This window comes from Cervus elaphus, chromosome 8, assembly GCF_910594005.1.
Source record: "Cervus elaphus chromosome 8, mCerEla1.1, whole genome shotgun sequence".
In the NCBI taxonomy this organism is placed as follows: domain Eukaryota; kingdom Metazoa; phylum Chordata; class Mammalia; order Artiodactyla; family Cervidae; genus Cervus; species Cervus elaphus.
The window spans coordinates 38176561-38189930 of record NC_057822.1 but is presented as its reverse complement, the minus strand read 5'-3'; the positions used below and the strand labels follow the sequence as shown (position 1 = coordinate 38189930).

At 46.6% G+C, this 13370-nt stretch overlaps 1 protein-coding gene across 1 annotated transcript in view; it reads right to left on the bottom strand.

Moving 5' to 3' along the window:
* Nucleotides 1-320: 320 nt before the first annotated feature.
* The window catches only part of PLEKHM3 (pleckstrin homology domain containing M3), a 203804-nt gene continuing 190754 nt past the window's right edge, over nt 321-13370 (bottom strand). Inside the window, exon 8 of the mRNA XM_043910230.1 lies at nt 321-6527. Coding sequence (XP_043766165.1) covers nt 6350-6527 — 178 coding nt within the window. The 3' untranslated portion in view covers nt 321-6349. The remainder of the gene's footprint in view (nt 6528-13370) is intronic.

Genomic DNA, 13370 nt, shown 5'->3' with positions numbered 1-13370 from the left:
TAAGCATAGGGAGGGCTGATGAGAATATTGAGGTTGAAGAAATTAGGAAAAAAATGAAGTCTATAAGATTAACATTAAGAGCTATTTTATATATCTATTTATCTGAATCATTTTGATGTACACCTGAAACTGACATTGTAAACCAACTACAGTTAAAAAAAAAAAAAAAGTAAAAATCTTAAGAACTATTTTAAGATCCCAGTAGCTCACTTTCAATAAAGTTTAAATCTTGACTTTGAATTAACGTTCAGCGCTCATCTTGGGCTTTCACCACCCCTGCAAAAACTGCATTTGAATGGAGTTGTTATGAGAAGAGAAAGTACTTTCTGCATTGTTTATTGAGAGAGAGATAACTTTATACATCAGGAACTGGTGCACTTAAATTATATGACAGATGACCATAAAAACTAGGGGTCTTGTCCACAATACAGTTTCTTTTTTTTATTATTACAGTTATTGATATTTTTAAAAATGATGTAAACAAAACTATGGACAACTTATACCCAAACAAAAGGCGATAAAATCCAGAAAACAGAAACAATACATATATAAGTTACAGTAGATATTACAAATAGCTCAACACAGAGTGACAGAGTAATAGCCCAAGCCCCAAGTTTTAGACAGTTCTGTATAGCATGAACAGAAATAAGGGAAAATGACATCTATCTGACCCAGGAGCGTTAAGAACAAGTTGTGCAAAGACTTCCGCACCCCACGTTCGATACTCTTCATTTGCAACCTACACATTTCCTCTCCTTTCACTATTCTCTAAAGACAGATTTTTTTTTTTTTTTCCTCCTTGAATGTTCTAGGATAGGCTATTCACAATAGGATCCTGAGAGGTGACCAAAATCAGAACCTAAGCCTCTGGTGGTGAAAGCCTAATGTAATAGTTTGGTGGACTGCCCACACCATGTAGAAATGCCTTCACCACAATCCATCCAAGAGGCCTCTCACTTCCCACTTGAGAGACAGGTGGCAAAATACAAGAAACCCTTTATATACTAAAGGAAAAGAAAATCCTTGTGTGTAGTTTTTTTCACCTGAAAAAGGCTAAGTTCACTGACTTTACAGATTCGAATCTGAATAACCAGTCTCATTTCTCTACCCATTGGCCTTGGTGACATCATGACATTCCCCTGAGTTTGGTTCATGAAAAGCAAGCAAGCAAACAAAAGGAGTAATTTGAGAAACAGCATAAAACAGATTCAAAACATTATGTGGTCGTCTCTTTTGTGATTCCTGGTTAAGTGTCAATGGCGCCAAGGAGTGTTTCCACTAGTCTGCTCTGACAGTGTGTTTCCAGCAGGAACCCTCGTACTCATGAGGTTAAGGCACCAGTTTAAATGAAGGTGAAAGGTCTGACATGTGCATGGAATATGTGGGCTCCAAGCGTGCCTGTGTTGAGAGCAGCCAGCAGGGAAGAAGCAAGGTGATCCATACTGAGGCAAAGGACCCTGCAGGCTTCAAGTGGGTCTGCTAGGCTAGACTAGAAGCATGAGGCAGTACTGTAAGGCACTCCTACGGGGAAAAAGACATGAATACGATGGTCAGTGTGAGGAGCCACAAGCCCCAGAGGTCCACCAGCCAGTTTACCAGGCCTGAGTCTGGGCTCAGGACTGCGGCAAGGAAGGTCAAGGGAAGGGAAGACAGGCTGGTCTGCAGCTCAGCAGCCTAGGAGGGTATCTTACTGTGCAAAGAGTTGCCGTAGCCCCTGAATCTTCTACCTGGGTAACAACTGGCTTCACTGCAGACCTTCCTAAGATGGCATCTCTCTCTACAGCGAAAATCCAAACAAATCAGCAGCTGTCTTTTCACTCGGGGTTAACAGTGCCTTCCATCACCTTGGAGGCCACTGCAGGAGGAAGGGGCTCTATCGCATGATCCCTCGGAGCCCATTTAAAATAAAAGCCCTGACGGCTGTGGGTGTGCTTGAGACGGTGTTCCACACTTTTCTTCTGACTTTTGTCAAGGACTTCTGACAGTGGCTTGGGGTACTGGTACTTCACTGTTGAGAAACACTGTCCCCCATGATAGAAATCACATTTGTCTGTTTAGATGAGCTGAGCAGGGCTTGTTCACCTGTCACTGGGTTCAAGTAGTGAAGTAGGGCAGTGAGTTCTACTAGACTGAGGATTGGAAGAACGGTGCAGAGGACACAACACTCGGAGCTGTCGTTAATGCCCAGGTGTTGGCAAGGACCAGGGAAAGGAAAACAGAGAGTGGTTCCAACGACTCGGTTCAGGCCAACGAGGGCACGTTCACTTCTTTCAGTTTTGCCCCAACTCTCTACTTTTCTCACATTATCTTAGAGGAAGAAAAGTAGTGAGGCAGGAAACTCAAGCAATAAGGGGGCGGAGGGAACCGCACTTATCTCTCTTTACCGGGAGAAGTAAAAAAAATAAAAAGGAAAATCACCTTGTGTTGACTCCAGGCAGTATTAGAAATAGGACCTGAAGACTTCCTTCACAGTCTAGTTACTTCAGTCAAGAACAGCCGGTCAGTGGAGGTGAGGAACACTGCCCCCACACATCAACAGCAGCATTGACTTAACCCTAAATTAGGAGCCGAATGGATCTTGGCTTCCTCAGATCATGCCTCTCTTTGCAGAAAGTGCTCAGTGCAGCTTCACGCAAATCCTACCCTGATACAGTGATTTATGTGTGGCCCTTTCTGGCTCATGGGTAGAGACAAAGCCACAGGTCTGGAAGTCATGCCTTTTCGAGAAGGCATGGGAAGAAGCTATCCAGTGTCGGTGTGCAGGGCGTACAGATGCAGAGACAAAAACAGGCCGGACCCCGTGCAAGGGGACTCACTCCAGCCTAGCAGAGGTGGCCGACAGCAGCCACACCGCTGTGAACAGCTTGGCTCTCCACGCAGCTGGAAGGAAGCCAGGCACAGTCCCTCAGCGGGGGTCTGAAGGACACTGCTGGGTTGGCTGGAAACCACAAATCCCAAGTCCTCGCAATATTCCCTTCTTGGTGGAGGCCTAGTCTGGAAGAATCCAAAAGTGATTGCCTTCTCAGCTCATCAAATATTAAAGCTCCTGGAGAGACTACTCTTAAGCACAATGATCATGAAGACGACCATAATACAGTCCCCTGAAAAGGCAATGAGGCAAAGGGGAAGACGGGAGTTTTACGTGGTTTTCACATACAGAGCTTTCAACTTGGAGAAAGAGCCGCCCTGGAAAGAACACGACTCCCATCCCAGTTGACTGCTTTTTAAGTACTTTGCGGCCTTCCTGCCGTGGTGCAAACTGAGGTCTATTTTGGGAACTGGCTTTTCTACTGCAGGGTGAGATGCCAGCATTTCACCAGGCTTGCACTGTCCCACAGTTGAGTTTCTGGCACGGTGAGGAGGGATTTCCTCAAGTGATACACCAGGGAAGGGGCCTTTCAAGAGAAAAGAAGTTCCCCGGAGTCGGCTGCCAGCTCTAGGAGATTAATGGGCCATTTTCTCCTGGGCTTTATGTACGAGATATTTAATATGGGATGAAAAATGGACCATGAGGGAAAGCAGGTATTAGCTTAGGTCTTAAGGAGGTGGTAATCCACAGATCTGCTTTCGTTTCGCCAGTTTCTAAGCAGTGGAACAATTACCTACAGTGCACCAAGTAATTTGTTAGGGTCGAAAACAGTAAGGGCGTTCAGGTGTGCGCTAAGGCATCCTGGGTTGAAAACAGCAATTTTGAATTTTCGTGGCAGACCCAACTGCTAAGCCGGCTCTGCCCTGTCCGTTCAGGTTTGGGGGTTGGTGGCTGAGTGTGTCATGCAGGCCTGCGGCGGGGCTTCACAAAGAGGAGGGAAACGGGCTGCTGGGGTATGCTTCCAGCTCTGGTAGCTGATGGTGAGAGCACATTTACTATTTTTTTTTTCCCCTTTCGAAAATAAGCAACAAACGATGTGGGTGGAAAGGTCTCCTTAGAGGTTCACAAGGGACTGCCACGATTCTGCCGGGCCTCAAAACAACCTTGGTAAAAGCCAAGGCCTCGGGAGCATAGACCCAGGGTGTCACGCTGACTCTCAGTGGGTCTGACCCTGGGGCCTGTGAGACAGGACAGGAAATTCTGTACATGCAGCCAACATGCTGGAAGGGGGGAGGTGGCCCTGTCCTCCGGGTCTCCAACTGCAGTGTGCTGGGGATGGCCCTGCTGACAGTCGGAGTCACAGATGCATTAATTACAGCAAAGGCAGAGGTAAGCTACAGGGACAGGGAGCTGGGGGCGGAGGGAGAAGGCACTTTGCCATTGGAGCACATCTGTTTTATAATAAGCAGGTCTGTAATTCTCTTGTGAAAGATCACGTTTTGCTATCTTCTCTGAGGCTGGAATATATAAATACTGTGTTTCACGAAGGGGAAGAGTAAAGGGGAGACGACCAAATTTGTTTGCCTGTTGGCCAAGTGCTTGTTTGAGATCTTCCACCCTTTTCTTTTCTGTGTAACAGTTTCTATAGAGTGGGGTGGGGCGGGGAGAGGGAGTCAACTTGTTTTTCTAAGAGTAAAAGGCACCGTAAGGCGTCTCATGAATGGGGCCCCGGCCTTTTAATAAGTTTTCATGCCTTGGCTACAGCTACTGTATAATCAGAAGATAAATGCATGAGTGGTGCTGAGCTATTAACGTTGAAATGTGTGGTCTGGGGCCAAAGGAATGGGTGTGGGTTGAGAGGTGAAATGCTCGTACCCAACAGTCTGCACAGAAGTGAGTCTGAAATGTCACATCTCCAAATGGACAGAAGCATCGTGAGCTAGGATCGGAGGGAGCCAGGTGTGGGGAAAGGAGCAGTGGGGTTAACCGTCCCCATGGGCTGTGCGAACACTGGTTCTCTAGGTCCTGCTAGGAGTGTAGCTACTAAACCATGGAGGCTTTGAAGGCATCTGCTCAGAGGAATGGTAAGAATCTTCTCATATAACCTACTGAGAATTGCTTAAATATAAGCTTAGTTTTTGGTTCTGGAAAGAGTTAAAGTGGAAAGAATGGGAGCCATACTTTCCGGTGCCAAGCTATCTGCCATTTTAGTCACCGTGGCCACTGCGCCAAAAGGATGATGCAGAGGAAGAATACCCCCCCGCCAAGTGCCTAAGCAACTCATTCTCACTTTTATTCCCTATTAGCTTAGCACTTGGCACCTCACTTCACGGTGGCAATGATGCATGTGTGTATATATATATTTAAATAATATTAGATTTAATTCCTTAATTATATTTGTCAGTCTGGTATTTTCTTCATAGTCTAAAGTTGGTACTGTGAAATTCCAAGGTGCTCTGATTTTTCAAAACAATTAAGAAAGTATGAAAGCAGACGTGGTGACATTGACAAATGAAAGGTCAGAGTGAAAGGGCAATGAAGAACAATAAAAATAAATAAAGTGTAATGAAGAGGTGGAAGCTACCCACACAGGATTCTGTGAAAAGAAAACTGCAGATCCTCTCTTGGAATGTGTGTACTCTACACCCGACCTCCTGGTCTACAAACTGATGTATCTGACAATCCTAAGCAATTTCCTCCAGTCAGCGCCATTAAAAAAAAAAAAATCATCCTGTCACCCATGGAACTCCTAAAAGACTACTCTTCAGAGCCATGTTTCAGCCTGGCAAATACGGTCACGTCTCTGGGCGGGTGTTGGGATTCGTACCAGCAAACAGATGGACAACATGTAGGTTACTGAGGTCTCTTGTCAGGAAAAATGCTTTCTGAGATTAACTTCAGAACAATTTATCTAGCTCCCCTGATAAATTAGGGACACATGCTTTCTGTCAGAGGGAGCTCACGCTCCTGATTTCCGAGCTGTTTAACTCAGCTTAGGGATCCCAGCCTTTGCGAAGACACGGAGGTGAGAGCCGGGACATGGACTCCTGGAAGGAGTCACTGCTGTGTTTTGAAGCTTTTCTTATGAAACTTGATGATGGGTGCTTGCCTCAGTTACCTCATCCTCTGTGAAGGCTAAAAATAAATAACACAAAAATAACTCAAAAGCACTCTCCTGGAGAAAATGCTTTCTTCTATGTCCTGGGTAATAAATGGCTCCTGAGAGCCCCACAATGTCTGAACTATAAAGCCTTGTGTGTAAACCACGTTCGGCTTGGGGGCAAAGCAGCTGAAATTCATGGCTAAGTGTAATCCCGCTATTGGTAACTTTGTGAGCCACAAAACTCCATGGACCTTTAAGACAACGACTTATACTGAACAGGACGTATAGGTATGTGTGCATGTACATTTATAAATATATATATCTAGCTGAGGATGAGACGTTAACTTCTCCCGGAGGGGTCTAACTGTCTAGTTTGGAAGCCACTGGGGCTGACGGATTGTTGAGAGGTCACTGCCCGGCCTTGGACTCCTGATGAGTCAGGTGTTCTGGTAGGACAGCTCAAACATGTTGCAAGCCTCCTCCAGGCTCTCGTCCATGTTCAGCCTCCGCCAGAAAGACTTCTGCTTCATCTGCAGCTCTCGGCGGACACATCGCGGGCAGGGGACAGACTTCTCTTTGCATTCAGCGTGGAAAACAGCTCCACAGCTTTCACACCTGCAAGAGCCAACCACGGAGATGATGAGTAAGGTTGAAGCGAGCAGGGCAGGAGGCTGGAAGTCCAGACCTCTGCACAGCTCAGGTCACAGCCTTTTATTCCTGACCCCTCGAAGAGACGTGACTCATAGAAGTGGCTTCTTTCCTTTTCCAAAAGACTCAAGGTTGAATTTCATTTGAAAAACATGTGTTTTTTTTTTGTTTTTGTTTGTTTGCTTTTTCTGATTAGAACTAGTTGGGGACAGGCTTATGTTTTCTGGGTGGAGGGGAGTCAGCAGTCAGTTAGCAGTTTTGTGATCATGGTTATGATGGACAGCTCTAGAAGCTCCATGTGTTAGCCTGACTGAGAAAGAAGTGGGGGCAGTGACTCTAGGGTGAAGTGACAGAAAATAAGAGTGGAGTGCCCTGCCGACTGAAAACACTCCCAACACCAGCGACAACCCCTGTGTCACAGCTGTGAAAATGTGGCCTTCACTTCCGCTCACAAGAGCCAAGTGGTTACCTTTATGTGACACTTTGGAAAGTGTCAAAATGGCATATTTTCAATTTCTGAATGATAGACTGTGGTCTGTTGCTCTTTTGAGTTTCGTTTTTTTTAAATTAGAAACTCCCTCAAACCTTTCTATATCTAGCTTCATAACACACGTGGGAACAGTAAAGCATGAGAGCGCGGGGGAGAGATCTTGTTTTTTAAGAAAAACAAAAAACACACAAATACTGTAATTTATAGAGAGGAGACATTCCAGGTGGATGATGTTGTTGGCTTGGTGGAAGCCTGTAGGAGTCTAAATGGCTTGTTTTTACTGCAAAGCCTTTAATAATGAGTAACTGACAAGCTTTCCTGGTGGCTTAGATGGTAAAGAATCTGCCTGCAGTGCAGGAGACCTGGGTTCAATCCCTGGGTCAGGAAGATCCCCTGGAGGAGGGCATGGCTACCCACTCCGGTATTCTTTCCTGGAGAATTCCATGGACAGAGGAGCCTGGCGGGCTACGGTCCATGAGGTTGCAAAGAGTCAGACATGACTGAGTAACACTTTTCTCACTTTCAACTGACAAGCACAACTATAACTGCTCCAGTGGGTGGCTTGCCAGTGAGGATTAAGTTCTCATCCTTCCTCACGTGAGTGACAGCCAACTAGGACCTCATCCCAGGAGCCCAGGGAACTGGGCCTGTGTGATTTTGCTCCACCGGCAGTGTCCACGCAGGTTCAGCAGGTTTAAGGATGGCTGTGACGGAGCCAGCCCTCAGGGCTCAGTCTTATGCCTCCTACTTTTCTTTGAGTTTCAGACCTGGGTGTGGGATGGTCTCTGGAGCACCACTACCTGGCCTGCTATTGGCTCAGGATCCAGAAAGTTTGGTCAAAAGAAGATCTTCCCACCCACCCTGGTACCCAGGAGAGAAGGCAGGGACTTAGAGGGAGAGGCACTAGTGTGTGGGGAGGGGCTGCATCTACCAGCTTAAATCTGTATCTATCTTAAATCCGATAAATCTGTATCTACTGATTAAAAGACAGAAGCTTCACTGTACCCAGAAGTCTCTACCTCCAGCTCAGCTATCTGGCCTAAATACTGCATAGCAGTGGTTAGTAGAGCGGGCAGGGTGAGATGGCCTGATGCCAATCCACATTCAAATCACATTCTGCCTGCAGGACTGCCATGGACGGAGCTGTGTGCCCCCCAGATTCCTATGCTGATGCCTCAACCTCCAGTGTGTCTGTATTTGGAGATGGGGTCCTCAGGAAGTAATTTAGGTTCACTGGAATCATAAAGATACGTCCTGATCTGATATGATTTGTGTCTTCATAAGAAGAGAACTAAAGAGGAACTAAAAGAGCCTCTTGATGAGGGTGAAGGGTGAGCGTGAAAGAGCCAGCTTAAGACTAAATATTAAAAAAAACTAAGATCATGGCATCCGGCCCCATTACTTCATGGCAAATAGAGGGGGAAATGGTGGAAGTAGTGACAGATTTCCTCTTCTTGGGCTCTAAAATCACTGCGGAAGGTGACTTCAGCCATGAATTGCTTCTTGGCAGGGAAGTGATGACAAACCTAGACAGTGTGCTGAAAAGCAGAGACATTACTCTGCCAACAAAGGTCCATATAGTCAAGGCTATGGTCTTCCCAGTGGTCACATACAATTGTGAAAGCTGGACTGTAAAGAAGGCAGAACGCCAAAGAATTGATGCCTTTGAACTGCCGTGCTGCAGAAGACTCCTAAAAGTCCCTTGGACAGCAAGGAGATCAAACCAGTCAATCTTAAGGGAAATCAACCCTGAATACTCAATGGAAGGACTGATGCTGAAGCTGAAGCTCCAGTATTTTGGTCATCTGATGCAAACAGATGACTCAGTGGAAATGTCCCTGATGCTGGGAAAGATTGAGGGCAGAGGAGAAGAGGGTGTCAGAGGATGAGATGGCTAGACGGCATCACCGATGCAATGAACATGAACTTGGGCAACTCCGGGAGATGGTGAGGGACAGGGAGGCCTGGCGTGCTGCAGTCCATGGGGTCACAAAGAGACAGACATGACTGGGCGACTGAACAACAACAAGAAGGACAACTGAGGGCCCCTTCTCTTCCCTGGCCTGTACTCGGAGGAGAGGCTATGTAAGGACTGAGGCAGGAAGGCAGCCGTCTGCAAAGCAGGAAGAGAGCTCTGGCCAGAAACCAAGCCCTGCTGAGCCCTGACCTGGGACTTCCAGCTGCCAGCACTGTAAGAAATAAATCCAGTCTGTGGTATTCTCTATGACAGCCAGAGCTGACTAAGACAGTGACCTTGAGGAAGTTACTTCACTTCCCTGAACTTCAATTTCCTTATCTGCTAAGTCGGGTTTCCATTAACATGTACCTCATCTGGCGCTGTGTGGCTCAAATGGGATCACAGATACAGTGTTTGCACAGTTCCTGGCACCCGGTTAACACTTAATTACACAGCTGAGATGGCTTCTTCCAGTGTCAGCAGCTACCTGCTGCCTTCCTGCAAGCCTTCATTTCAGCCTGATTTCACCTATGCCACCGTGGTGACCTGAGGGCACTTTGATCAACCCCGTCATTTCAGAGAGAGGAAAACTGAGGTTCTAAGAGGGGCAGTAGTAGTTGTCTCACGAGGACACAGTGAGTAAAAGGCAGAGCAGAGGCGAGAACCCAGGGCTCCCGGCAGCCCAGCCAAGGCTTGTACCTGAGGCCTGCTTACCCAAGTGGGAGTAGTGTGTGATCACAGGACACGCGGGGCTTCAAGTCAGAATCCTTGTGTCCCAATCTCAAATCTTTCTCTGAGTGACCTTGGGCACGGAATTTATATTCTTGGTACTTACAATGACTTCCTTTCTAGTCAGTGGGGTTCTCAGACGAAAACGGGTGGATATAGGTGGAAGGGCCGGTCAAACGGCAAGTGGTTCGAGGAGCAGGCGAGGGTGTACACCAGCTCCCACGGTGACGCTAGCACCTGCCTTCTTGCCTGGAGCTGCCGGGCTGTCCACGTGGTGGGGCCATCCTTATCATCGCCCTGGCCTCAACCCCTCCCTCCTTCCCAGGGAGAGTGCAGGCGGGGAGTGAAGGGCAAATGCAGGTGTCCTAGCGCCTCTCTGGTCTGGCCGGCTCCTCCCCGGTGGCCGGTCCTGGGTGGGTCACACCTCTGTCACCTCTACTACTGAAGGGCGATGAATGATAACTTTATTTAATAAATTTCCTCCTTCCTGCCTCCTCTATCCTGCTGAGTTAGTCCGTGACTTACACACCTAGGGATGTTACCCCAGGGAATGGCTGATAAGGAGACAACCCCTGGGTTCCTTCAGTACCACGCCCTGTCTCTGCTGATCCCCCTCTCCCACCCCACTGTGAGTGGAGAGATTGAGTCTTATCAGATATTTCTGGTGCAACAAACACCCATGGGGTGACGCAGGGACCAAGTACACCTGCTCTTTTCTAGCCAAAGGTCACTAACTGGAAAAAAAAAAGAAGTGTAAGATAAAAAATGAATGATTTCAAAATAGAACCAAGTCCTAGTTTTTCTAACAATCTGTAACCCTGCAGGCATCTTTTGACCTGTATAAGTGGATAGACTTATCAATGACTTTCCCAAATTCAGAGATTGTAGTGTTAAATTTTCCCCCTGACCCTCCCTTTATAGAAAAGGAACAAGGGCAGGAGAAGGAAGGAGGGAGAGAGACTCTCACATAAGAGTTATGAGCTCTGTAGTAAAAATGTAGTGTCCAGGAAAAAATATTTACATTAAAAATGCAATATGTAGGTATTCTTTTCTTTGAGAATAGGACTTTACTAAAAAGGCCCTTTCACACTAAAAAGATTCACTGACCCCTTAGTTTTTACTGAATTTCATAACTGTATTAAAAATACAAAATCCAATTAAACATAACTTTTAAGGAACACGTCTTTTTTATAAGGCAAAGCTACCAATGTATTTGTCTGGGCAGAAAATTGCTACAGATGATGAAAGAGCAACGTCCCTTTGGCATTCCTCAGTGATACAGCAAATGAAAGCCAGCACCTTCATTTCTGAGTTATCCAGTCCAGCAGTCAGCAGTGTTTTGGCTCCTGCTGTGGCCCCTGGAGAACCAAGGCCGTGTGGCCTCCCTTTCCAGTGTCACGTTATGGAGGGTGTGACCACATATACGTATACTTGCTATAACAGGGCCGTGCAATAGATTTCTCTATTTTTTCCTTGAAAGCATGCACTGCTTCGCTTAGTCCAGGGGTCTCAACCTTGGCACTAGTGATGTTTGGGACGTATAGTCCTTTGTTGTGTGGTGCTATTCTCAACGCTGTGGGCTTCCCAGGTGGCGCTAGTGGTAAAGAATCTGTCTGCTAATTTAGGAGATGGAAGAGACACAGATTCGAACCCTGGGTCGAAAGATTCCCCTGGAGGAGCAAATGGCAATCCATGCCAGTACTTTTGCCTGGGAAATCCCATGGACAGAGGAGCCTGGTGGGCTACAGTCCATGGGGTCGCAGAGAGTCGGACATGCCTGAGCAGACACACCACCACCTTCTGAGCACTGGAGTATGTTTACCGTCTCTCTGGCCTCTGCCCACCGGATACTAGTGGCAAACCCTGCTCCTCCCGTTGATGCCCCCAGACACTGCCAACTGTCCCTGGGGTGCGGTGGGCGGCAGGCAGGGGTAGGAAACCTTCTGGGTTGAGAACCGTTGACTCAACCTATCTGGACAAGGTATCACTGAGAGGGTACCCAGGGAGTACATAAACAGCGCCCTCTCCAGGTGGAACCTGCAAGTATCCCCTGCGGGCTTACAGTCCAATTAACCAATAAGGTCCAGTGTAGTGTGTTTATTCACATCATTTTCACAAATACATATTTTAACATATCACTTGATTAAAACAGCTGAAACTCACTTAGCATTAACCATCCTGTGGTTTCTAAAATTAGTTTGTGTGTTAGTCGCTCAGTCGTGCTCCTCTGTCCATGGGAGTCTCTAGGCAAGAACACTGGAGTGAGTAGCCTATCCCTTTGCCAGGGGAACTTCCCACCCCAGGAATCGAACTGGGGTCTCCCGTGTTGCAGGCAGATTCTTTACCAGCTGAGCTACCAGGGAAGTCCATGCATTGACAAGTAACCCTCAACTTTCTGTCAGCTCACCTTGATTTTTCCATTCTCCCCAAAGGCCATCTTGGTGACTGACCCTGTACCACATTTATCCCCTCTTTGGCCAAGAACTTCCAGGGTATTTCTCTGTGGCGTTCTGTCCTTCTTCGAGTTCTATCTAAGCCATCTAGAGAACCAAAACCAAATACTTTTCTATTTGCCCCATAAAATAAATCTCTTTTACCTAACTGTGAAGCAGTTTGGTTTCAGTGACTTCTGCAATGGAAAGGAGATCAGTAAAATATCCGTGAGGCCACTTACTAGCAGAAGGAAGAGCACAATGAGAAAGAGTAATCCTGAAATCATGGCCCTAGCATCACTGGGATCTTGGAGAACTTACTTCATCTTGGAACCTCACTTTCCCCAGAAGGCTAAGAGAAAGTTGGATTAGATGGTCTTTAAGGTTCCTTCCAACCTGCAGATTTTGTGCAGGGGAAAAAGAGCTACTCTGGGTTTTATCTTCTTCTTCCAAACTTCCTTGGCCCCAGGTCTGTGGATGAATGAGTGGGAATGTAGCCCTGCTGGTCCCTTCTCAGAAAAATCTCAAACTGACAAGCTGGGCATGAATGAGCCTTAAAGTGAAAAGTGAGATTTTATTTATTTATTTATTTTTTTTTTTTAAAGAGTGAGATTTTAAATGTTATTGGCATTCATTAGTCAAGTGATGAAATAGCTTATATGTACTAGTACATACAGCTCTGATCATCAGGAATTTGGCCAAAAGGAGTTGACTCTGCCCCTTCAAATAAAATTTCAACTAAACATTAAGGACTTCTCTCTAAGTCTTCTCCCAATCTTCATCAGCATCCCTTTTCCCCAAGAAAAATCCCCAGAATTGTTAAATGTTAAGGGGTTTTTATTTTGTGGGAGTGAGGACTGGCTAGAGGCAGCAGTCATTCACCAGCCTACATGGAAGCACTTACTTTTGTGTTTTAAACATTGGGACAGCCACACTGGACAAGACCAGGTGCCAATCAGTGCAGTGTACACCAGAGGGTGTGTGAGGAGAAAGCAGCAACTCGAGGTCCGAGTCTGCGGAAGCCCTAGGGGTCAATACCACTAATGATCGGTGCACGCCTGGTAAACTGGTCCCCTTCCTTGGAACGGGGCAGAGGAACATCTCCACCAGTTGGGGGAAACAGAAATCTCATTCTATGTCTTAATAAAGGCATCATCAAACGAGACTCTATTGTTGTTGTTCAGTTGCTAAGTCACGTCTGA